The 26,394-nt window shown below is 39.5% G+C and overlaps 2 protein-coding genes and 1 long non-coding RNA gene across 6 annotated transcripts in view; 2 read left to right on the top strand and 1 right to left on the bottom strand.

Moving 5' to 3' along the window:
* Positions 1 to 17,603, top strand: part of rasa4 (RAS p21 protein activator 4) — a 34,746-nt gene extending 17,143 nt beyond the window's left edge. For both annotated transcript variants that reach the window (XM_046838581.1, XM_046838582.1), the window contains exons 5-21: positions 139 to 271; positions 421 to 502; positions 1,451 to 1,579; positions 3,677 to 3,768; positions 7,184 to 7,301; positions 8,185 to 8,338; positions 8,431 to 8,495; positions 8,594 to 8,706; positions 9,498 to 9,690; positions 10,156 to 10,293; positions 11,438 to 11,582; positions 12,023 to 12,195; positions 12,274 to 12,411; positions 14,080 to 14,215; positions 14,641 to 14,761; positions 14,957 to 15,015; positions 15,805 to 17,603. In XM_046838581.1, the coding sequence (XP_046694537.1) occupies positions 139 to 271; positions 421 to 502; positions 1,451 to 1,579; positions 3,677 to 3,768; positions 7,184 to 7,301; positions 8,185 to 8,338; positions 8,431 to 8,495; positions 8,594 to 8,706; positions 9,498 to 9,690; positions 10,156 to 10,293; positions 11,438 to 11,582; positions 12,023 to 12,195; positions 12,274 to 12,411; positions 14,080 to 14,215; positions 14,641 to 14,761; positions 14,957 to 15,015; positions 15,805 to 15,932 (2,117 nt within the window). In that variant the 3' untranslated portion in view covers positions 15,933 to 17,603. The remainder of the gene's footprint in view (positions 1 to 138; positions 272 to 420; positions 503 to 1,450; positions 1,580 to 3,676; positions 3,769 to 7,183; positions 7,302 to 8,184; positions 8,339 to 8,430; positions 8,496 to 8,593; positions 8,707 to 9,497; positions 9,691 to 10,155; positions 10,294 to 11,437; positions 11,583 to 12,022; positions 12,196 to 12,273; positions 12,412 to 14,079; positions 14,216 to 14,640; positions 14,762 to 14,956; positions 15,016 to 15,804) is intronic.
* Positions 16,289 to 22,020, bottom strand: LOC124378811. Its single transcript, XR_006924307.1, has 4 exons — positions 21,882 to 22,020; positions 21,156 to 21,661; positions 19,048 to 19,238; positions 16,289 to 16,548 (listed from the first exon to the last, which is right to left on the bottom strand). It is a non-coding gene; the product is annotated as an uncharacterized LOC124378811 (long non-coding RNA).
* The window catches only part of clip2 (CAP-GLY domain containing linker protein 2), a 27,939-nt gene continuing 23,539 nt past the window's right edge, over positions 21,995 to 26,394 (top strand). For all 3 annotated transcript variants that reach the window (XM_046838580.1, XM_046838579.1, XM_046838578.1), the window contains exons 1-2: positions 21,995 to 22,148; positions 25,093 to 25,291. In XM_046838580.1, coding sequence (XP_046694536.1) covers positions 25,177 to 25,291 — 115 coding nt within the window. In that variant the 5' untranslated portion in view covers positions 21,995 to 22,148; positions 25,093 to 25,176. The remainder of the gene's footprint in view (positions 22,149 to 25,092; positions 25,292 to 26,394) is intronic.

The following is a 26,394-nucleotide window of genomic DNA, read 5'->3' as shown; positions in this document are numbered from 1 at the left end:
TATAATGGAGGAAGTTTCCACAAGACCTGGGACAGATTCTGTTCTTTACAACATCTTGCAATATACCTTATGCTTATGTATTCATGACAATGCAACGTTTTGAGCATGTATGGTATGTTTTTTTTTAATCATTTGCAGGTCTGGATGTCTGGATGAACCTGACCGAAATCGATCCCGATGAGGAAATTCAGGGAGAGATTCACTTGCAGATCTCATTGCTGGGGGACGGCGACGTGCCTCGCAAACTGCGCTGTCGGGTTCTGGAGGCCAGGTGAGTCTCAAATGCAAATTGTACACTTGTGATGTCAGAGATGGTGGACTATTGATCACGAGAAAATAATTTATTAGTTCGGGATATGGAAATGCGTAGATCTGGAGCAAACGCTCTCTTTAACATGTAGTTTCCTTTCTGATTTCCAGAGACCTGGCTAAAAAAGACCGCAACGGAGCATCGGATCCGTTTGTCCGAGTCAGATATAACGGCAAATCCCATGAAAGCGCAGTAAGCGAATGTGTATTTAGCTTTCACAGCTTAACATCAAATGTTGAATAGGTGAAGCAAAGAGACGAAAGGGAGAGGAAATGGGGAGGGTTGCGTTAGGAAGGGCATCCCGCGTAAAAACGTGCCAAATCAAACATGCGGATGATCCGCCGTGGCGACCCCTAATGGGAGAAGCGGAAAAATAACTGTTTTTTTTACAGTATTTGGTTCTTCTCCAAATGGTTACCACAAATTTGGAGGCAATTGTATCTTTGAATGTGGAAGAATCACATTTTCCCTTCACTTGAACGAGGAGACCTAAATCTGTTTCAGCATGATAATGCTCCTGTGCACGAACCCAACTCCATGAAGATATGGTATACATGAAATCTAGTGGAACATCTTCTCAGAAGAGTGGGAGTAGAGGTCATTATAACAGCAAATAAGGTGTTTAAAAAACACATAAGAATCTCATGACAGACAGACAGACAGACAGACAGACAGACAGACAGATAGACAGATAGACAGATAGATAGATAGATAGATAGATAGATAGATAGATAGAATGTAGATTTTAAATATTAATGAATGGAAGAAAGTTTAATGAAAAGTTCCACACTACCTCAGAGACTTGTTATTATTTTTTATTAATTATTAAGAATCCTTCCCCTGTTTCACTGGACAATTATCAAGCGTCTTTGCTAGCATGATATATTTTGTGTACACTCCTAGTGTCTTTTTAAGCTTTTTTCATTTGAAAATATGTCTTTATTTTAATTTGGAGTTGTATTAAGCCTAATCCCAAGATCATGAGATCAGGGATGGTTTTGATATAAATTGCCGTCTCTTTGCTAATCTCTTGGAGATAGCTAATTGGGCTTAAATCATGTATTCTATAACTGCTAGCTGCATTTGATCGAAGCGTTCGTTCATGTGGCACCGATCTTACATAAGACCGTGGCTGTGTAGGTGGTGAAGAAGTCTTGCTATCCACGCTGGAACGAGAGTTTCGAGTTTGAGCTGGACGACACTGACAGCCTGCTCAGCGTGGAGGTGTGGGACTGGGACCTGGTGAGCAGAAACGACTTCCTCGGAAAGGTAACACAAAAAAAATAAAACATCTTCAGCAAATCTTCAAAGCTTTTGAATTGACTGGTGTATAATAACTGCAAACATGTAAAAAGGAAATCAATAATTGGATTAATATGAAATCTGAGTTTTATAGGAAACCTTTGGGTCTACAATATATGAGTTAATAATTTGAATTCTTCTTTAAATACATGCCATGGGCTTTACACCCCTGTTTCATCAGAAACTGATTCAAAGGGTACCTAGCCACATTTGGGATTTTATAAGGCATTCATAAGTGTTGCATAAATGATTTATAAAGCAATGCTGGAATGTTAATGTTACGATATTTACAGACTGGTTTTCTGTAGAAGAGAGAATGCGCCTCGGTTATCTTTGGTAGTCACTTTCCTTTTGGTTCCTTGCCAAGTCTTACCCATCAGCCACTTCTCCCAAACACATGACCAATACGGGAGGATGAAGAAACATATAAAAGCGTGCACCACTTGTTTACCGCTACACTTGGAGCAAAGGGCTATCTGCCCTCTTCCGCATACACAAGCTCACAAATGCTCATGATTGGCTATTGTAGCCGTGATTGACAGGGGATAGCAAGTATACGATACCTCCCCCTTTACCAATGACCAATTTTAATCGTGTGCTCTCAAGACAATAGACGAACCCTGTTTTTTATTTTTTGTCAAGATTATTTTTTATCTTTTTCACGTAAGATATAAATTCGTTCTCGGTCCATTACTGTCGAGTTTGAAAGAAGTCGTAGAAGTTTAGGTTTGCGAAACATCGGCGAACGCATCGATGAACAGATCAAGCAGCACCAGATCCATTCTCCACAATGAAATACACACATTAAATACCCTTCTCATAGTGTAAGCCAGCATTGAAGCTTTTAGTATTAGTGACAGATCATCCAAACAGGATTTTTTATCAAGCATGCGGCACGTTTCCTGTGGAAAGGGAACAGCTCTTGATAATTTTGTTTATGCTTCCCCTATATCCGTCTGTTTTGGATTCAATCTCCGTTCTTATCTTATCGTTGGGTTGTTTTTAATCTTACTTGATTACAGATCCTTGTCTTACATTTACACTAATTAGCCATAGCATTAAAACTCCCTGCCTGATATTGTGTAAACTGCCTCTAAGCTGTGATGTAGATTGCACTTTGGTTACGGATACTTGATCTGAATTTTTGGGGAGTCAACTGAACATTTTGTTATTCCTGAACAGTTTTTGTGTTCAGTAGCCATCAAGGACTGTAAATTCTTCTAAACATTTAATATGAGTGCTGAGTATATAAAAAAGTTGCACCCAAGTGATTGCCACCATTGTAACAAGATAATCAATTCTATTCATGTCAGTTGACAGTGCTTTTAATTTAAACTCTGATCAGTGTATGTGGAATACTAAGCCTCATTTTTTGGATTTCTGGATTTGATAATAGTGAAATATTAAATTGCCATTCACAATAAACACAGAGTCTATAGATTTGCCTCCTGGTTCTTAAAACCTGCATGTGATACAGATTTTATACATTTTGAAACTCAGGGCATTACAAATTCAATCCTGCGATACATTTATCACCACAGTATCTTGGTAACATTAAAAAGTTTGAAGTACATTTGAAGAGTTCTGGTCATAGCAAAAGGTCTAAGGGTTTTATTAGTGTTGAAGTGCATTCACACGAGTTCTGGACACAGGTTGGATGGAAATTGAGGAAAAAATCGTAACGAAAACCGCAAACATTCCCGTCCTATGGTGTAGCCTGAGGAAATACCAGAAAAGTTGGATGACATGAGCGTGCCTTTAATGTTATCGGGATTTTTTGCTCTTAAGTCTTTACATTTAGCACCGAACAGCGGGGTATCGATAAATTGCATTGGAGTCTTTGTCTCTGGATTGGATCTGGTTCATTGTTCATGTCTAAGGTTACATTTCAAAGCTTTTAACCCTTCCAGCTTTGAGATTCTCATATTGGCCTGCGAAGCAGTCAGTCAAAACGAATTTCCTGCCCTGCGAATAAACGTCTCGATCATTGTCTCGGTCCGGGTACTGCTTTGACATTTAATTTTCGAATCGTTTTGACGCGTGACGTCTCGCATTCTCCCTCAGGTCCTGTTCAACATTAACAGGCTTCAGTCGGCGCAGCAAGAAGAGGGCTGGTTTCGCCTGGGGCCCGACAAACCCAAACACAGCCAGTACGAGTAAGTGCACTTTAATTCAGTCCAACAAGCAGGGTTCTGCACGATCTAAACAAAAGTATTGGGACATCTGACTTTTCCAGCCATATTTGATTCTTCCCTGAACTGTTACCACAAAGTTGGAGAGAGAGACAATTGTATTGGATGGCATTACATTCTTACTTCACTTGAACTAGGAGACCAAAACCTGTTCCTATTGAACACCTTTGGGGTGAATGTGAACACTGAACACTGCACTCCAGACCTCCTCACATCACCTACATCAGTATCTGACATAATACTAACACATTTGTGGCTAAATGAGTACAAATCGCCACAAAATCTAGTCGAATGCACATGTTCATCTTTTGGTCAGGGGTTCACAAACTTTTGCCTATATACAGTACAGACCAAAAGTTTGGACACACCTTCTCATTCAAAGAGTTTTCTTTATTTTCATGACTATGAAAATTGTAGATTCACACTGAAGGCATCAAAACTATGAATTAACACGTGGAATTATATATTGAATTATATACATAACAAAAAGTGTGAAACAACTGAAAAATGTCATATTCTAGGTTCTTCAAAGTAGCCACCTTTTGCTTTGATTACTGCTTTGCACACTCTTGGCATTCTTTTGATGAGCTTCAAGAGGTAGTCACCTGAAATGGTCTTCCAACAGTCTTGAAGGAGTTCCCCGAGAGATGCTTGGCACTTGTTGGCCCTTTTGCCTCCACTCTGCGGTCCAGCTCACCCCTAAACCATCTCGATTGGGTTCAGGTCCGGTAACTGTGGAGGCCAGGTCATCTGGCGCAGCACCCCATCACTCTCCTTCTTGGTCAAATAGACCTTGAGGCCTTCAGTGTGACTCTACAATTTTCATAGTCATGAAAATAAAGAAAACTCTTTGAATGAGAAGGTGTGTCCAAACTTTTGGTCTGTACTGTGTACCTGTCTGTGTAGATTATGAAGGGGAGGTGCTTTTTATTTTTATTCTTACTTTCTTTCTTTTGTCATGTGTGTGTAAGGAAGAAGGATTATAAAGGACACTAGAATGACATCAGGGCTTATGAGACTATAGGGATTGGGTCACGGTGATGACAAATGTGGCATCTGTGTGTATATACGTGTGTGTGTGAGCGAGAGAGAGTGAGTGTGTATGAGAGATCAGGATTAGGAGGAGAGAATTTTGTAGACACGTCACATCATGGCAGTGTGACAGAGTTTATACCCCAAATCATCCATCCATCTGTTCAGTCATGCATTCACATACTCTCTCTCACTCTCGTTCTCACGGTGTGGGTCAGAAGGTGATTTATATTCTAAAACAGTGGCCCTGACATTATGAATAAAAAGAGAAATAAATAAGCAATAAATGAATAAATAAACAGGGCAACAGATTTGTTAGTTGGATGTTTTTTTTTTTTTTATAGTAAATACGGATATCAGTCAACAGTAATATTGTCCTTGAACTATAAATGCTAAACAAAAAAACGCTTACACAACCAAAAAAGCAGATTTATGATCTTTCTTTTTTTTCTGTTTACGTAACAGTCGTCAGCAATATAAACCTACAAAAATGCTGAATATTAATACAGAAATAATACATACATACATACACTTATATAAACAAATGTTTGTGGACATTTTTTCCACTTATTGGTGTATAAAAAAGACGCCATCCTATATGTATGTGTACCTCTAACTATGTGGTTACAGCTTTGGGGAAGAAGCACATATGGCTGGAAAAGTCGGGTGTCCCAATACTTTTGACCCAAAGAGGAGCATACCGTAAAAATTGATGATCAGTGAAATGAAGAATCAATTAAATAAACGAACAAATAAACAAATTATTAAATGTACTGTATATTAAATATGTTTAATATAAATTCTAAACATGTGATAGATAGATAGATAGATAGATAGATAGATAGATAGATAGATAGATAGATAGATAGATAGATAGATAGAAATATATATATATAATTTTTTTAATTTTTAATTATCTTTTTTTGAGGGCTTGGTACTGTATTGAGCCAGAAATCTGTTTAAAGCCTATATAGGAAGGCCAGTGTATCATGTTTAAACCCATTTTTTGAGCACCTACGACAAATCACTGACATGGCTTTGGTGTTTAAATCCCTCTCTGCTGATGTGATGTAATCCTACTGAAATCATTTGTAGGGGGAAAAAAACCCTCCCCAAAAACAAAGCATCCATGATCTCTCCCTTCTCTTCCTGCTCGAGTGAGTCAATCTGCTGTCGTTATTTCCCCTTTATCTTTTTCCTCGTCTCGATTGTTTTGTTTGCTTTTTTTTCTCTTCCTTTTTTTTTTTTTTAACTCCCTGCCATCTGCTGCCTGCTGTTCGGTGACTGGCTGCCGTAAGTGGCGTTGGCGCACGCTCGTTCGTCTTGAGAACTCCCACTCCCTCGTAAGTGATAGCCCTCTCTGGCGCCGAGATCATGGAGTGCAAGTGATGGAGTGGAGCTGAGTGAGGGTGTGCTTCGAGTAGGTGCTAGGGAAAATATCATGCCGGAGCGGGAAGGAGGAGGAAGAGAAAAAATGGATGCAATCATATTCTTTTGGGAGCAGAAATAAATAACAGTGTATTTTGATATGAGGCACCGACGTTGCAGCATGTTCTGTCTGTAAAATGGAAAAATCACACAGTGGGAAAGGAGGAAGCGGAAGTGTGTGTGCGGCACAGGACAGTTGTTGAGTGCTGTATTAAATCTATGAGAAGACATCTGTTACATCATTTGATCTAATATTAATATCAGCAGTATTTAGCTAATCATTTCGAAGTATTATGACACTCATAATAATGCACAAATGATTTTTATGTGAATAAAATACAATTTGAAACAAAGCCAAACAATGCAACAGAGCTCGATTGTTTTCAACTTTTTTTTTATTTTTTCAAGCTTCAGCAGATCGGATGCTCGTCTGACCTTCGGCAGCTGCCGCCTACAGACCGTGACATTGTTTTTTTCCCTTTTATGCGTTCGTTTATTTTTTCAGTCGTTTTCTCTACGCCAGCTTTCTACACCCCCGGTCTACCCACGCGCTGTTAAAGCCGTGCCGCTTTTTTTTTACGGGCCGTTTTATTCGCAGTAATCGACTCATTTTCTTTATTATTGTTTGTCTGTCCTTCTGGCCATATTTCCTGGAACCGTTTAAGTGGAGTGAGTCAGAGCTTGTGGGTTCTTTCTTCCATAATCTATCTTCAGAGCGAGTGAAAAGCAATACGAAAAATTGCGGTATTAAACGAGAGCACAATAATTGCGTGCTCTTTTTTTAAAATCCCCACCCTTTGAAATGTAGCAAAACTCTTGACTTTTAATAGAGCTAATATGGAAGGTTAAGTATATTTGAACTTTGTGACAGCTGTGAAGCAAATACACCTGTACATCTGTCTCTCTGTCTGTCCCTTAGAGGTACGCTGGGCTCCTTACGGCTGCAGCTGCGACTCAGAGACGAGACGGTCCTGCCGTCCAGCCATTACCAGCCGCTCACCGAATTACTGTGCCGCTCCGTCGAGACTCACCTCAACGTGAGTCTGAGTCATTACCACGAGCCACCCTTTATTCCAGTTTTAGACATCATGGCTGTAATTTTAGAAAATTACTTCCTCGTTCGCTTGTCTGATGACGACAATGGGATGCCGTAACCAATTTGGTCACTTTAATGGAAAATCAGTTACACTGGCTCGGAGCTCATTTTGCTTTCAGAGGGGGGGATTTATATACGCATCGTGCTTGATTTGCTTGTGTCATTGGGAAAAAGACGATATTTAGAACAAAGAACTGCATTTATTCGGATGGAATGAAGTGTTGAATAATATTCGATTGTAAAACAGAGATGCCCAAACTAGAGCCTTTTACCTTCGATTTGGCCCAGAATGCTATATATGAGAATGGAGGAAAAGGGGGGATGCCATTTGAAAAAAATTGTGAAGAAAAAACAGCTTCACGTTCCTCATTAAAGGCCAACAAATGACTGTATTAGACATTGAATTCTATTATACTATAATACAATTTCTCATTGTACTAAAAGTTTCACTTATTTAGAATCTATCTATCTATCTATCTGTCTGTCTGTCTGTCTGTCTGTCTGTCTGTCTCTGTCTTTCAATCTATCTGTCTGTCTGTCTGTCTGTATGTCTGTCTGTCTGTCTGTCTGTCTATCTATCTATCTAGCTATCTATCTATCTATCTATCTATCTATCTATCTATCTATCTATCTATCTATCTATCTATCTATCTATCTATCTATCTTACTTCATCTCTCTCTAACTCCAACTATGTCTGTCTGTCTACAAAAAATACAATTTCATTTAAGTTTGGCCCTTCATAGGAAAAAGTTTGTGCACATTTGCTCTTTTGCTTTCCAATCTTCCTGAATGCCCTAACATAAGACCATGGTGTAAACCATAGGGCAACTGGCCGGACCTGGTCATGCTAATCGACGAGACGACAACGTCCGAGAACAGACAGGAGGTGGCCACTAATCTAGTGAAGCTCTTCCTAGGGCAAGGACTCATCAAAAAGTTCTTGGATGTACTTTTCAAACTGGAGCTGGAAAAGAATAGTATGTATATAAGGAACACGGTCCAATATCTCATGTTAAAATCCGATTAACACAATTTTAGTAAACCGTGCACTGTTTCTGATGTTCCTCAGCCGAACCCAACACCTTATTCAGGAGCAACTCTTTGGCTTCCAAGTCCATGGAGTCGTTCCTCAAGGTAAATACATTATATGTTATGGCATATAATGAATGCAATAAATTTAGTTAGATTTAGTTTTTTTTATTAAGCACCAGGATGTTTCTCTGTGCTTGAAGGTGGCCGGGATGCAGTATCTTCACAGGCTTCTCGGCCCCATCATCAATCGCATTTTTGAGGAGAAGAAGTATGTGGAACTGGATCCTAACAAGGTGGAACTGAAAGAAGCTGGGTAAGAAAATTACCCTGGCAATGAAGAACCATAGAAAGTCCCAACAACTTTCTTGTTTCATAGAACCATAGGGGGAACTATGACTTTCAAATTTCACTTATTAAAAAAATAGCACTAGTCGCTTGTCTGCACAACTTAAGTGCAGAATCAAGGTCATGAAATTATTTCTTCATTTTAAATTTAAACTTAGTTTTTTTTAGTGCATTCTCTACAGCTACAATTAGGGTCTCTCGTCTGGTTGATTAAGTCGGTGTGCAAAACTTTAATGGCTAGCTTCAGGACCAGAAAGCAAAAAATTCTTCTGTCTGCCCAGATACAACACAGTGAGTGTGTTAGTAGCGGCTCATTTAACCCTATGGTCCCCATTTAACCCTAAACCCTATAAGTTTAAGTTTTTCCGTCTACATTTTCTATCCCTGTTTTTTTCAATAAAAAAATTGGAGACACTATATTTAAAAGAAATAGGTAAACTCCTAGAAATTAACCACAAGTCATTTACATAATCATTAATACAATCAGGGGGCCACTAAGCAGATGCGTAAACCGACACTGAATACGTGTAACTTACCATGTGATCACTGACATAGTTTTAGACGGCTTTAAATACAATCCAAGGCACAATTCAAATCTTAAATCTGGGATTGGACTAATTTACAATAAACTGTAAATGAAGCTATTCACTACTGGACACTCCATCGCTAGTAAATTTACTTAATATCAAGCTAATCTTCATGAAAATATATATTGTTTTTTTAGGATTTATATGTAAAACTCATCGTTTGTACCGACAGGTGCGCGGGACTGCATCGTCTGCAGACAGAAGCCGATGTGATCCAGCAGAGCTCCAGCTTGCTCCAGTCGTACCTGTCTGAGCTGATGGCTGCCATCCTGCAGTCGTCCTCCTACTGCCCGATGCTGCTCTGCCAGGCTTTCCAGCAGCTCTATCAGAGAGTACAAGCTCGTTTCCCAGACCCGGAATACAGGGTAAAGCTCCATTCAGAAAAAAAACCTCCAGGCTTGGATCCATTCATTTATATCGCTTCACTCTATGAGTTGTACATATACTATTTTCACTGATCATGAGCTTTATTCGTAGACAGAAAGCCAGGAAACAGCTCTAGTGCCTGATTTTTTGCAGAGGGTTTACACAAAGTGCATTAAGTGCTTGAAGTACTTGAGTTTGAGTGAAGGTTTGAATTACAGAACAGTGAAACTTGGACATGTGCCCTTTTCCTTGAGAAGTGCTCAAAAAAAGTGCTTGAGTTACAAAAACACCTCTCGTCGAACCAGGTCACATTATATGAACGAGAAAATTATGTACGTCGCCCATTATTTTCGCCGTTTCATCGCACGTGCCTGAAAAGCAAGCCTGATGTTTGTTGTAATAGAAACAGTAATGAAGGTTTGTTGACATTGCTGATTCCTATGCACTTCTGTTTGCTCTTCTAGAAAGTGAAGTTCATCGCTGTGACCAGCTTTCTGTGTCTACGCTTCATTTCTCCTGCCATCATGTCACCCAAGCTCTTCCACCTAAGGGAGAAACACGCCGATGCCCGTACCAGCCGCACCCTTCTGCTCCTGGCTAAAGTAAGTTTGGCTTCGGCTTCAAAAACTCACATTTCCTCTTTCAAATTTGGCTCAGGCTTAGGAAATTATTCGACTCTTATTCATCTCCATCGACACTTTTGCAGGTCTCATATCTACCTTTAGCAAACTGTCGTCAGTTTGTCGTCATCGGATAACACACTGTTACGGAAAATATGCGCACACTTTGCATTTTTATATGGCATTCGGCAGACGCCCTTATCCAGGGTGACTCACATTTATCTAAATAATACTAAAGGTTGACTGGAAGTACCAATATTGATAGCCAAATTGTATCGTACTCGCCGATAACCTATTAATCAACTGAAAAATCTTTAAAGAAAATGAATAAATAAATACAAAAATTACACTCCATGTAAAATAGTACTGAATTTTATTACAAAAAAATAAAGAATCAATTAATGGAAATTTGCTTAATGATATAAATGTGAATATATTAATTATATTATATAATTATATTAGGGAAAATAAAAGACATGCATTCAAATTGAAACAAAAAGTAACACTCCAAAACATACAAACAGTTACCATCAGGATGAATTAAAGACTTCAAATAAACAGCATGTGGCACCAGTGATTCACCTCTAGAGGCTGCTCTCGTACTAACGCAACCTGGAAAAACTATCGGTATGGATTTTTGTCTATAGTTCCAGCATTCCGTTATCAGTGACGATTAATCTGCAAAACTGATTAATCGGTCGACCTCTAATTCATACAAATGAGCAGCTCTGTGGTTAATGCCCAGGAGTGGCTGGGATTTGAAATCATCTTCTGCATCAACAACACCTCATGTATCCGTGCTTCCCTTTGCTTTTTGACTAAACCATGAAAGTAAAAGCCCCTCTAAAGAATTTTGTTGATCTGTACTAATGAACAACTAAATACAACTTTATGAATTTTTAACCAAAGGAAATTGTAAAAGAAGCTGTAAAGTTATTGTTCCTAGGTAAAAACTGGTTTGCTTAATCAGCATATGTGCTTGCAGCTCTAAATAAACACATGAAGTGCCTGAGTTTCTACCTGATTTAGCAGAAATTTGACAGAACCTTAGGAAAAAGTACAATTAAACCAAATGACTTATCAATCAGAAAGTTCTTTGATCTTTAAGGTAATGTACGTTTTCCAGGCTCTTCAGACCATCGGCAATCTGGACACCCTGGTGTGTTGCTCGAAGGAGCCGTGGATGGTGCCATTGCAGCCTGCCATCCAGCAGGGCATCGACCAACTTAAGGACTTCATCACACGCCTGGTCAGCTGCCACGACTCGGAAGGTGAATTCATGGATTATTACCGTTCGCATTGCTTAATCAGAGCCGTGAGTGCGCTCGTTCGCATTTGATCAAGCTGGAGGTGCATAAGCCGTGTTTTTAATGAGATTTTTTGGACATTGTGAATGGGCATGAGATTGATATTTGCAGCTCAATTACTTGTTTTTTAGCTCTTGTTACACAAAAACACATGTACTATTGTCGGAAAATTGGGGAAACGTTGGGGAAGCGTCATCATATCAAAATCTTTTTTTGTTAAATATTAACTTTTTTTGTATAAATCTAGTTATTATTGAGCTTTAGGTATATGGAGAAGTTCACTTTAGAAGCTTTTGGGCATGTGTTGCTATAGAACTTGTAGAATGTAAACATTGCAGGACGAGTCAATCAGCAGCAGTCGTACCCATGACAGTATATGGTATTCATTCCTGCTTTTCCACTAGATCTTAGTTTGCAAGCTCGTATGAATCTCCAGTGCGGCTCCATGGAAAAAGAGGGCTTTCTCCTCCTGCACAAGACCAAAGACAAGGGCATCCTCATGACCTCTCCTTTCAAAAAGTATTACGTGACGCTCAGCAAAGACACGCTGTCTTACTCACGGACTCAGCATTCCAAGGTGAGTCATGCTAACAGCTCTGGATCGGGTTCACCCTAAGTGCATGAGAATTTTGTAACTTTTTTTTCCACAACACAGAAGAGCTCGTTCATCTCCCTGCCGAAGATCCGTGCGGTGGAGAAGGTTGAGGAAAAATGCTTCGGAAGCGCCAACGTCATGCAGATAATCTCGAGCGAGGACTCCGGGCAGCAGGAGACACTCTACCTGGACTGCAGGGTACATAAGGCGGGGGAGGGTCTTTAGATCTAGAGTTCAATTCCATTCTTTTTAATTTGTATGGCACTTTTAACAGTACACTCGAAGCCACTGCAGTTTGCCCTCTTCCTCATACATGAGCTCACAGACACCCAATGATTGGCTACTGCCTCTGTAATTGTGATTCCTACACATACAATGGAATCCGAATCATAATAGTAAAGTGTAAGAATTATGTGTCGTGACATTCTCGAATTTAAGGCACAATAAGCATACATTATATATGTGCAAAAGTTTTTTCTGGGTGGGTAAAAATCAAACTCTCTATTAAATTTTATCTATAGAAATAGAATTGAGATGAAACTGTTGTATGTTCTGCAACACGACAACCCCAGATATTTAAGGCATAGTCAGCACAGAATTGCATACAGTTGAGTGTAAAAGTTTGCATCCCCCATAGTTTCTGGATGGGCAAAAAAAAGTTTATGGATACAACAAATTAAGTTTAATTTATGAAATAAATACGAATAGATATCGATCTTTGCTGAAAATTACGTTTAAAATACAGCATGGGATTTTCATACATGTCAGATAGTGTGTCATCTTTTCCACCTAGAGAGCCCATATCATGGTTTCTTGGAAGGATTTGAACTCGTAATCCCGTTGAGTGCTTTTCGGTTGCCCCACTTGGAAGCCACTACGAATAATAAAACATGTTCTTCTAACCAAAATCACATAGTCCTACTTGATTGTCTTTTTTTTTTTGTAATGTTTTATAAGCACTCCCACATCTGGTTATATAACAGATCAACTGTGTAACCAGCACAGGATCATATAAGAGTGTATATTTGTTCTTTCTGAGTCACGTGCACATGTCGCATGATGCTTTGGAATATTAAAACCTGCTTTTAATGTACAATATATACAGTATATGGCCAAATGTTTTTGGACACCTGAAGTTTGATATGCGCTTTTTAAACATCCCATTCCACATTTACTCCCTAATTTGCTGTTATAATAAACTCCACTCTTCTGGGAAGATGTTCCACTAGATTCTGGGGTGTGCTTTTGATGATTTGTCACTCAGTGTTCCCATTCATTCCAAAGGTGCTCAATCTTTAAATCAGGCCAAAGCTCTATTACAGGCCACTAAGGATCTTTTACTCCAACCAATCCAAACCAAATCTTTATGGAGCTGGCTTTGTGGACAGGGGCATTGCATTGCTGGAACATGTTCGAGTTTTCTAGTTCAAGTAAAGGGAAAATGACGTTACTGCATCCAAAGACGTCCTAATACTTCTGTCCATATAGTGTATAGATATACGGTCCGGATGGCAATAAAAAAGTTGAAAAAGCTGGAAGCCTACAGAAGCAAAGAACATAGAAGAGAAGTCAGTTGTTGCCTATTATACTATTACTAAATCCAATTTCTATTGTTAAATATGAACAGGTCTGGTTTCTATTGGTCTGAATTATATCAGAGTAAACCATACAGGTCTTTGTAAGTCAGTTACTACTATAGGAGTTATAATGTATCAGAACAACCTTCAATCACCTTTGAGTAATCAGCACCACCTTGATATGAGATACTGGTTTTAAAATAACTGAGTCTCAAATATGTCTTTCTCTCTCTCTCTCTCTCTCTCTCTCTCTCTCTCTCTCTCTCTCTCAACATAATTCTCTTATCAGAGCGTAAACGAACTGAACCAGTGGCTCTCGGCTTTACGAAAAGCGTGCAGCCACAACACCAACACTATGAGCTGTTATCATCCAGGCATCTTCAAAGCTGACAGATGGAGCTGCTGCCACCAAAAGGAGAAAACAGGTACTGCAGTTGTTTTTAACCAAGCAATCTTTTCAGACAAGTGCAGTTTGCAATCCCCCCCTGCACACAGATTTTTATTTCCTAAAAAGATTCATTCAATTTTTTAAATAGAAGTAAAAAAAAAAATTCAAGATTTGAATAAAGTGAAATTTAGATTCATGCAACAAGCTTCCTGGCTTTTTGGCTGGGATCAAGTGTAGCATCTGCAACCAGACAAATTCGAAAGGGCAATTGTTTTAAATGGAAATGACCTTTTCCCATTTTAATGGAAATGCCTTAATATAGCTCTCAAACATATTTCCGAAATGTTGCGTTTTATTTCTTATTTCTGAATGTTTCTGACATAATAGTACTCATCCTTTTGCTTTATATTTTTTAACAGTTATAATACATATAATTGCTTTCTGGCTTTCTTCCTAACTTAGACCTAGGCTGCGACAAGACCAGACATGGTGTCACCCTGCAGGAATGGTACGACCCGCTGGATTCGGACCTGGAAGCTCAGCTGATTTACCGCCACCTGAGCGGCGTCCAACACACCATGAGGTACTCACTAATCCAGATGCACTGCTCTGGTGGGAAAGAAATACTGCAGTATATTTAAAGATTTATCTCTCCGACCATAGTAATAACAACGCAACAAATACGGAGCTGCATATCATGCATATCAGCATGATGTTTCAAGAATTACAATCCTAATTCAAATTTTAACATCTGGCCCCTTTTTTCAACATCTTCTAGGGATAAATATTCTGAACTGATAAAGCAAGAAGGAGTCGATGATTCAGATGTGGACCAAGGTACTGTGGAAGCTTCTTTATTTTATCCAATGATAAGAGTAGAAGGGTTTATATGCATGTACGTTATACTGCGATTGCATTACATGAGCCCCCATAAAAGGGCACGTGGGTGATCGAGACGTCAACATTGCGCTTAAAAGGTACACTATATGCTCAAAAGTATTAGGACACCTGACTTTTCCAGCCAGATGTGGTTCTTACCACAAACTTGGAGGTACACAGTTGTATAGGACACCTTTGAATGTGGTAGCGTGATATTTTCCCTTTCACTCGAACCTGTTTTAGCATTGTTTCATGAAGACATGGTTTATATGGGTTGAAGTGGAAGATCTTGAGTGGCCTGCTATAGAGCTCTGACCTCAAGCCTATTGGAATAAATTAGTTTGCTGACTGCACCGCAGGCCTCCTACATCAGCACCTACTTCTGTACCCCACTTTACTATCACCCGTGTGGCTGAATGAACACAAATCTCCTCAAGCACAATCCAAAATCTAGTGGAACATCTTCCCAGAAAAGTGGAGCAAATAAAAGCAAATGGAGCAACAATCGGAAATGATAAAGTGGTATTCAGAAAAGAGTGCAAAAGTGAAGTAAAAAAAGTAATGAGGTACAACAAACCAAAAAACATTAACAGTGAAAATGGGGACTAAATGTGGAACAGGATGTTCAAAAAGCACAAATCTTCTGGTGAGGTTTCCACGAAATGTCTATATAGTGTACTTTTAGACACCATCAAGTCCTTGTGCATTTTGCCAACTCACTGTTTTCGTTTCTTCCACACCATCCAGATCCGAAGAAGGAGGACTGCGTATCGAGTCTTTTCAAGATTCTCAGAGATCTCTGCAACGCTCACGCGGCAGTGGAAGAGCAGGAACGGTTGAAAAACAAGAACGTTTTCCTCGAGTTACAGACGTAAAAAACGGACGTTAAAAACAGACCAAAAAAAGAAATAGAGGTTAAATACCAGGTCACACACTGACTTCATTTACAGGGTGTATTATGTGAACCCGCTCAACCCAAATGCACAGCAAGTTCACATATTGCAAAGGTTTCAGAGCAGGTTGCATGGCTCTTCTTTGAGGTGAGTTTACAGAATTAGTGGGCTGCCTTTCGAAAGCTTGTGTGCTTCAAGGCTAGATCTAATAGTGTTTAGTGCATCTTGTCCATGAGTGTATAAGTGTTGCAGCTTGATAAGATCGTCAGCATGAAGGCACTGGAAATCACGTGTTCTGGCTGGTTCTCTTCGCTTATAGGCACTTTATCGTGCTTGTATTTTATATTAGAAGCATTACTTTTTATTCCTTTGTAAACAAGTCCACATGTTTACAGTATTTTAAATATTACACCCGTGGGCCATTTTTATTAACATTTTTTCTCGCAATCCTGCATTGTTTATTTGTGTCCTGTCTCCCGATTTCTTTATGACTCCCAAAAACACGTGTCGTCTCTGAGGTCTGCCGCCGCATCAGTATATCGATGGCTTCCTGATCCTCTCTGGTCAAAGGTGTAGGTGCATGATTGATCAGTTATGCCTGTAGGGGGAAAGGTGGTGGAGATATGCATCAACCTGAAGAAGTGATTATTGAAAGCGGTCCAGCACGATATGAGACATTTTCGAAGACATTCGAGGAGTACAAAAAAACCCCAAAAAAAACAATTCTGGTACTTTGGAAATTGAAATTAAATTGCTGGATGTTTTACAACAAGACAATCCCAGACCTAAGGCACAATAAACAGATTACAGTATACAGTTGAGGGCAAAAAATAATGCATCGTTCATACATTCCGGGATGGTGGTATTTTAATGCATGGTATTGTAATGCATGTCTGATATTCTCATTAATGGTACAAGTGAAGGAAACGACAATTTCATAGAGGTAAATGAAGGTGAAACTGGTTCGACGACAAGCTGTTAAACTGATTTCAATACAAAACGAATACACATGTATAGTGAGTGCTGTTTGATTCACTATATAGTCCCTCTCATTAAAATCCATCCCTGCTGTTCATTCCCTTGCATTCCCTCTGGACCCCTGCCAGTAAACAGCTCATATTATCTCCACTTTATTGACAGTATTGCTAGCGATGCGACACTCGCGATCCTCCATCTGCGCTCAGTATTGATAGGTTTATCAATTATTCACAAAGTATACCGTTTCTGTTGTTGCCATGCTTCAACTTATCAGTTGTCAATTTTGTGTGAAGCATTAGTCAGCCCCAAAACCAGTGTGTATTATAGACATGTATTTCTGATTGTCTTTTTATAGTTTGGGTTTTGTTACGACATGAATGTAAGCGACGAGGCCATTTTTTGTAGCTAGCAGCCTTGTTTTGTACACTAGATGGCTCTGCAGCATTTAAATATTTATACCACAAACCGGGCCATAGAAATCTGGGAACCCGTAGAAATGGTGTGAAAAGGTAACACATGTTTAGATCGATGCCTTGATTAGAAATGTAGACAAACTGATCCATTAAAAATGCTGATATTCAAACTGACACCCATTTAAGCAATAGTTTATTGTTTCAATGTATCACTTTGCATCATTTTTGAATGCTGATTAGTATTAAAATGATGTCTCACAAACACTTATCTTTTGCGATGTGCTCATTCCTAAATGATCTTCAATGACAGTTATTATGCAGTCGATGCCTTCCATTGAATGAGTTATAGAGGGCGTGTGTGTTAATGTTGTAAAGGTATACATTGTGATAAAAAATTGTCTACGTCCGTTGTTATACATAAAGCTAGTTAGACAAAGAATGTTAATGAATATACAAATATACAAATTCTTTATCCAAACTTAATTTGAATCCAATCGAATTTAATCTCATTAGGATCAAATGGAAACTACTTAGATGCATGCAAAACTGTGGTAGTGACAGGATTGTTGAGTGGGTGGGATTGATCAAGGGTGGTCAGATTTTCTTTGGGAGGAGTCAGGATTGGTCTAAATTTCTGTGGAAGGAGGTGGGATTGGTTAGGTTTTTTTAAAGCATTTGGGAATTGTCAGAGTTTCTATGGGATTGGCTGGGATTGGTTGAGTTTACTGTGGGGGTGGACAAAATGTATTGTCTGCCCAGGAAGTGTCTGTAGAAGCAGGCAGGATTGGTAAGTTTGTAGATAGGCTTGACCAAGAGTGTCTACAGAAGCAAGAAAGACTGGTCAAATGTTTTGCAGGACTGAGTGGGTCAAATGTTCTATGAGAGTGGGAGGGCTTTTGTTGTGGGTTTATCTAGGGTTGCTCAACTTCAGTAAGGGGAGGTGGTAGCATAGTGGTTAAGGCATTGGGCTTTGGATCAAAAGGTCAAAGGCCATGAGTTCAAATCTCATTCACATTAAGTTGCCCCTGAGAAAGGCCCTTAAACCTGTAGCTGCTCAGTTGTGCACACAGAAAAATAGGGGTGTTCTTTCTACACCTAAAGGTATATTTGCCATGAAAGTACCCTGTAAGGTACAAGAAATTGTCCTTTAGGTGACAGCTGTGGACCTTTGTTTTTCAATTTAAAAGTATCCGTTCTGACCAGTGTTCAGAGGTACCTTGCTGTACCCCGCTAGGGTACGGCTGGAGCAACAAAGCATTTGTACTCTTTTAGGTACATTCCTGTACTTTGAATTTTCTGTGTGTATGAAGAGATAAAAAAAAAAATTAAGTCGCTCTTGATAAGGGCGTCTGCCAATCGCCGTAAATGTAAATGTTAGTATGGGAAAGAGGCAAAACTGGTGAGTATCTGTTAAAGAGGACAGTATTAGTAAAACTTTCCCTGGGATCAGTCAGGTTGATCAGGAGTGTCTACAGGGTGAGCAACTTTGGTCGTATGTTCTGCGGAAACAAGTGGGATTTGTCAGGATTTTCTGTAAAAGCACGGAGAATTCTGCATGAGCCAGAAGGATTGCTCTAGAAAGTCTATGAGAATGGGTGGAATTGGTCAAATTTTTTGAATCTGGGGGGACTGATTGGAATTTCTGTGGGAGCAGACAGGTTTAGTCAATCTTTCTGTCGAATCTAGAGAGGGTTGGTCAAACTTACTGTGGGAGCAGGCAGGATTGGTCAATCTTTCTGCAGAAATCTGGGGGTTGATCAAACTTTTTGCAGGAGCAGGCAGACCAGTCAGCATGGGTTTGGGTAAAATTGGGTTGGTCAACCTGTCTCTGAAAGCAACGGTGTTTGTCAAAATGTCTCCAAAAGCAGTTGGTGAAGAATGTTTCCTGGTCAAATTACTGCAGGAGTGAAACCAGAAAGTAATAACAATATTAGTAATAGTAAGATTAAAGAAATAACCTTTTGCTATTAACATTATTAATCCATACAGGATAATGTCCAGTTTTGGAGCTTCTAAATGGTTCACAAATCTATCTATCTAGTATGAGGTCTTTTATAGGCTATGGACAAAAAGGAAAACACATGTGTATGGATTCATAATGTCCTGTTAATAAATCTTTGCACTATATAAGCCTTGCGTGCTGTGTTTAATAAAAAGGAGCAGTTTAAGTGAATCACTGTGTCTTACAAACTGTAGGAGGAATGTGTTTCCTGTTTACGCCTGTGAAACTTGAGCAGGTCATATGTTTCTCTCATCTGCTTGCCCACACAAATCACCCCTGAAGAGCACCCATGCTGCTGTTGCAGTCCATTATGTAGTAGGTATATGTCTGGCCATAGCTGCCATATTATCAAGTCTTCTGCCCTGTCTATGTTTAAAAAAAGTTATAACTTTGTTTCAAAACACTGGAGATTCCTTTCAAAAAGGCAACTGAAAATCTTCATCATATGAATGATATATTGTACTTGTGGCTGGTCTGACTGTCCAAGCTTGTTGAAAATGTATCAGACCAATGGATTCATCAAGCAGTCTGACGTTGATGTTGGGAATAGAAAAATTTCTAGATCCAAAATTCAAATGATCTGAGATAAAGCGCCTTTGAGGGGGCTCAAAATTTGTATGCCTGCTCCCCCAATCCTGTTTAAAACCAATATTATGACAGCTTTGTAATCTGAGAACTGCTTATAAAAATATAAAAATAGCTTTGTTAGACCTATAATTCATGCGTTTCCATGTTAAGAGTCAAGAACTGTGATTAAACTGAGCAGGGGTGTGGAAAGAGACCTCAAATTACAACTCTCACGGATTTATTTCCTTTTCATCAGTTTTGATGAATAATACTTGTATGTGGTTTAATTTAGTTTCTTTGAACTATAAATCCAGTGGCATTGTGTAGCCATTCATGCACCATGGGAACAATTCAGTCACAATGAAAATTCAACTCGAAACATACAATAATTAGGTGGGGTGACCCCTTATTATGTTCCTCCACCTTTCTTGCCAACCTTATGTGTATTCTTGCTCCTCTTTGCTACCTTTTATCATGTGTCTGGAAGGGGATGATTGAAGGTAGCAAAAAGGACAAGAACACATTCTTTTCCTTCAATCACCCCCTCCCCTCTTTGCCACCTCTTAATGTGTTCTTGCCCCCATTTGCACTATTTTTTCCTTCTCTTTCCCCTATTTGCAACATTTCAGTCTGCTCTTGCTCTGTTTATCCACCTTTTAGCAGGGTCTGGTGCTTCTCTACCACCCTTTTGTTTGTTCTTGCCCCATATGTTTTCTGTTTATTGTGTTTATCTGGCACATTTTATTTCCGTTTCCCATTTTGCCACTTCTTGGTGTGTCCTTGCTCACGTTTTGCCACTGCCTGTCTTGGATACCTTTTAGCATGGTCCTGCATGTCTTTTGCATCTCTTAGTATATTCTTGCTCATTTTTGACACTGCTTTGTGAATTGTCTACCTGTCTTTTACCATGTTCCTGCCTCTCTTTGTGTGTTCTTGACCCTTTATGCCAGTTCCTAATGGGTTCTTGCCTCTTTGTGCCACCTTTTTCGTGTTCTTGCCTCCTTGTCCCTTTATGGTGTGTTCCTCACAGCTTTTTCTTCAACCTTAACTCTGTTCAGGACACTCTGCCAACCCTTATTGTGCTTTTGTGTCTCTTTGCCATGCTGTCCTTAAAAACCTGGGCCATCCTAATGAGCTTTTTTAATTAACTTTCACATATTTACTGGCTGCTCATCAATAAGTGTCAGGGGTTTACTTTTCCTGATTAACCTGCTTCAGTGATGGACGACCCCAAAATCAACTCACCGGAAGTGCACAAATTCCAAAGGTCGATTCCGGAAATAGGGCTTCCATCCGGTCTATTTGTGGTGCATAATCAGCAGCACTATTTGACTCAACATCTCTCGGAATCGACTCCGAATCTAAATGTATTGTTTGGTCCAATTTCTCGACAGTATCTCAATTTCATTCATCTACTCGATGTTTTATTAATCCTAATATCTAAAAAAAAATGTGCAAAAATAAAATATTGTGAAAAATAAAAAATCTCGACTCATACACCCTGCATAAATCATGATCTATTGTCTCCTAATTATAGCAGTAATATATTTATTATGAAGTAAGCCAATCTTTTGTATATTTTGCCTTGTATTTTAGTGCAAATTTTAATAATTATAAAAAAAATAAAAAAAATTTAATCGAGTGTATGGAGTCGACTCTTCCGGAGTTCCAATTCAGTTGAAACGGAGAATCGAATCGTTTTGGGAACCGATTCACAGCTCGGTTGGGGAAACACGTGTACACATTTCTACCTAAAAGAAAGAAATAACGAAAGAAAGAAAGAAAGACAGATAGAAAATCCATAGTTATTCGTTTGATGCAGATGTTTTTCCTTTTCATTTAAAAAGTGCTATTATGATGATAAAAAAAAACACAATCACAGATTCAACACTAGGCTTCCCCGGTAGATTTGCATACAGTTTGTCCAAAACACACGTATTTAAATGAGCAAACGTGTTGTAATTGACTCACGTGTGATGCGTGAAAACGTGGCCCGGCCGGCGTTTTCCCGTGCATCCCGGTACACTCCACCCTCTCCGGCTCAGCATCCATGTTGTTCGCATCCGAGTGTGTGTGTGTGTGTGTGTGTGTGTGTGTGTGTGTGTGTGTGTGTGTGTGTGTGTAGGGAGTGGCAGCAGCCATCGCATGCCGGCAGAAATATTTCCATTCAAAGGAAACGGTGAAGCTGCACACTGCCTGCTCGGGGGTTTGACTGAAAAACGGATGGACTTTAAAAAGGTAAACAAGTGTTTGTGTTGTTTTTGTTTTTATTTTGCTTTATAACCGGCCGTGATTCGGGCCGCGACAGAAAACACGCCGCATCGCCAAAACAATAGATCACCGTGTAGTCTGCGCCTGTGCTTTATTTACAAACTGTCTCAACTATCATATATAAACATTCCCAAAATACATCTTTTTTATATTTTCATCATTTATTTTCTCTTTCTCTTCTCTGAGTCATTCTCAGCTCCTCAAACGGCCGCTTAGATGATAAATAACCCTAAAGATCTCGTCTCTGTCTCACGAATTACGTCCTAAAATATCATATATTTATTTAAAAAATAAAGAATAAATGACCCCTAATAGGATGGTCTGATTGCCTATGTTTATATTTTCCATGGGGAAAAATGTCCCACTGGTGTTCCCTTTATCTTGGGAGGATGTGCACAAGCTGTGGGTTTAGCATAGCTTTCAGAAGAGGGAGGGGTCGTTCGATACGATCCACACACGGTATTCGGTCTCATATCGCGGTTTTCGGTAAATTGATAAGTATCTTCGATTCATTTTGCAAAGGGGGTGCCAGGACACTGGTGTTTGATGTAACAAGGTAATACAAGAGGTGATTTTAGATTTAGAGGTGCTGTTTTGCAGGGGAACTGGTTTCAGTGGTTCAATTCAGTAACATTTATTGTATTCGGGAAGACGTTCTTAATCTCATTCATACAGCTGAGTAAATATGGGGTTAAGGGCCTTGCTCAGGGGTCCATGGGTGTATTGGATTTGAACTCACAACCTTCAGATCCAAAGTCCAGTGTCTTGAACACCTATCACCTCCCTGGGTCAGTTCAGATTTATTTGTAGAGCACTTTTAACACTTGAGCTTTGTAGTTATAAAGAGGTTATAACATTCAAATATATAAATTTAGCTTTAATGAGTGAGACAGTGGTGACAGTGGCAAGGAAAAATTCTCTGAGATGGTATGAAGAAGAAACCTTGAGAGGAACCAAATGTCCATTCATCACAGTTCCATCATTGCTGAGGTGAACTGTTCAGTGACGGGTGCTTAAATGCAGATCGTTTCATGATAATTGCAGTCATAAGCGATTGTAACAGACTTGAGTATGACGTTGATTAGGCAAATCTGAAAAGAAGAACGGGACATGGTCACTGGTACCTCAGGAGCATGGTCAACTTGACCAATAGAGTGGTTCAGTGGTTAGCCTCACACTTTGAACTGAGGTTGAGGGGTTCGAATCCCACCCTCTCTGTTTGTAGTTGTAGTTTTGTGGTTCTTCTGCATACTCTGGTTTCCTCACCTGGACCAAAGATTGTGTTGAAAGAGTTGTAGGCTAGTTAGCGATTACACACTTTGTCCATACTATGTGATAGTGTCCTGTGATGGATGGAATCCCTGGAGTTTCAGGTTTCTTCTGTGTTCTCTGGTTTCCTCACCAGGACCAAAGATGGTGAAACCCTCCAGAATTCCCTGACAGTTCCACAAGGATTGGAAATTCTACTCTGTAATTTGTGATTTGCGTTTAATTGTAATATAAGACATGATTTGTGTGAGATCTTTCAGTACTTTACTTCTTGCTTGAGCGTCATAGCTGAGATTTTGTCCGTGAAGTGATTGCTCGCTGAAACTTCTGATCAGAGAGACGAGTTTACATCCCAGCACCTCCAAGCTGCCACTGTTGGGCCCTTGATCAAGGCCCTTAACCCTTACCTGCTCAGCCATATAAATGAAATCATTGTAAGTTGTTTGGGATCATGGTGCCTGCCAAATGTCTAAAATGTCTGTGACAGCTGAAAACCGTACAGTGTAAACCTGCCATTATGTAATCTAGCTAAATTATATCAGATTTTTGTATTTATTTTGGAGAGGGGGTTTCTAACAGGCGTAACAGTGTAATAACAATATAAATCAGACAATGTTTTTCCTAGGAATTAACTAAAAGGTGTACTTTTTTTGTGATTTATATGAATTTCTATGGCCCAAGCTGAGCAGTCGACTTCCAGGTTAGGTGGTAGCTTAGTGGTTAAGGGTTTGGATCCAAAGTGCATGAGTTCAAATCCCAGCCACACCAAGCTGCCACTCTTGGGCCCCTAAGCAAGATCCTTAATTTCCTCCATTGCTGCTAAATTGTATGAATGAGATTAAATGTAAGTCGTTATGGAAAAGGGCGTCTGCCAGAAGCCATGAATGTAAATGTAAAGGCTTCTAGATGACTCTGTGGTAGTCACCGGAATCAAACACTTGTGAAGAAACCTTGTGAGGAACCAGACTCAAATTTGAACCGATTCTTCTGGGTAAGAATTGGACATTACAGCCATAAACCTCTATACTATGATCAAATATTGAATATTGACCATTTCATGATGTCCTAACATTTTTTAGAGAGGAAGGTTCTGAGGCTAAATAGCTTTTAAAAGATTTAGTTTTTTATTCATAACAACTGATTGTTCTATTTTGCAGCTCTAACGTGAGAGATTAGTCCTCGCAGTATAAACATTTTTGTCCCACTGTTATTTGCAGAATTGCTTCAATTCAACTACTTTGAAGGGCGTTTGAGGTCCTGCCAGGGCATCTTATTGGGGTTCATGTCAGGACTTGACTACGAGACTCCGAATCTGCCATTTTGTTTCTTTTCGTTTAAATCGTGGACTTATTTCATAACCCAATTGCTCTTTTGTACTTCAGATTATGAACAGATTGCTGGATTTTCTGCTTCAAGATTTTCTGATAGAGAGCATAGTTAATGGTTTCATATAGATACATGGAGAGGCCAGTAATAGTTTGTTTTAATCTTCTCTTATTTCTTCTCATGAATCTTTTTTTATCAGTGACGTCGCTTGATAAGTAATAACTAATATTCAAGCTTCTGAGGTGTCTGGTTTTGAAGGGAATACTGAAATGAGGGTGTGCCAGCCTCTTCTAATTAGATATGTGTTTCTTCTCAGTCCTACAGGTAAAATGGAGAGTGCGACCCACAGTTTGAATATCTAGTGCCTCGTGGATTATTCCCCCTCTCACAAGCAAACACCATGAACATGCTAAAGTCCAGCGGCCTTAAGATCCCCGGCAGGGGTCCGAAGCACTCCAGCCCGGTGGGACGAACCACCACGGGGCCCCCATCTGCCCCCGCAACTCAGAAAGACAGTAAGTCACCATTTTGTCTCCCGGTTTCTCTCTGGCAGCTCTCAACACACAGGAAGTCATGATGCCTTCCATTCCAGTTAACCATGATTCAGCTGTTTTTCAGCAGTGAAACTGGCAGCATTGGAATTTCAGAGAGTCTAGAGCAGGAGCTGTTGATTTACTGACACAGACTGTGAACTGAGTAATAAGCTCTAGTGCTCTACATTGTTTGACACAGAAGAGCGTCATGGTTCAGCTACGCTGTGGAATGCTTGGAGTGGGAAAAAAAGGAAACACAGGAAGTGAGGTCTCACTGTGTAAACAGCCAGCAGCCTTTAACTGCACAGGGTCTTTAAAAAGTTCATTGTTTGCTGTTTATCAGTATGTTATGGCCTCTTATCTGCGACGCACAGGCCTCAGAAAAAGCTTGTGTTCCTTATAAGATGCACCAGTATCAGTTAAATCTTTATTTCTGGGGTGTAGCACATTGCTTGTTTCTTTTTTATTCGTTTTTATAGACAACACACTTTCATCCAGGGAGCAGAATTATGGCTTTGTCTTTGGACTTTTCCAAAATACAACAGCTGGTCTTATGACTTATCACAAATCAAACACAGGGCTAGAATATTTTTATTTATGATTATTGGAACTGCGCTATTGGACGATCCACCTGAAGGAAAAAAATATTTCAGGATGGTAATTATATCTTTGTCTCTTCTTAGACTGCCAACAAGATGCAGTTTTTTTTTTGGAAAAGTTGGATTAGCATTACTAAGGACGATGCAGATTTGGGGTGATATTGCCTATGAATTATGCATGCCTGTGGAGACAGCCTTTATATTTTATATTGGCTGGCCTCGGCGATTGGCGTCATTAGCTGGAATATTTTAAAGCGCACTTGTTGGATACACTTGTTCAGTAAGTAGTATTTTGAGACTAGAAATGGGAATTAAACTCATTTAAACCTTACATAAACCACGACAGTCTGTCCTATCCATGTCACATGAATCCTTGCGGTAATGGAGAACGGTTAAAAAAAGCAAAGAAAACAAATGCTTGCATATATCAGTGTGAACGTGTTATTCGCAAGCGAGGGCAGAGCTCGCTGTCAACACGCCAGCCGT

Source organism: Silurus meridionalis, chromosome 25, assembly GCF_014805685.1.
Source record: "Silurus meridionalis isolate SWU-2019-XX chromosome 25, ASM1480568v1, whole genome shotgun sequence".
NCBI classification, from domain to species: Eukaryota; Metazoa; Chordata; class Actinopteri; order Siluriformes; family Siluridae; genus Silurus; species Silurus meridionalis.
The sequence above is the reverse complement of the archived record's forward strand: the minus strand, read 5'-3'. Positions and strand labels throughout refer to the sequence as shown.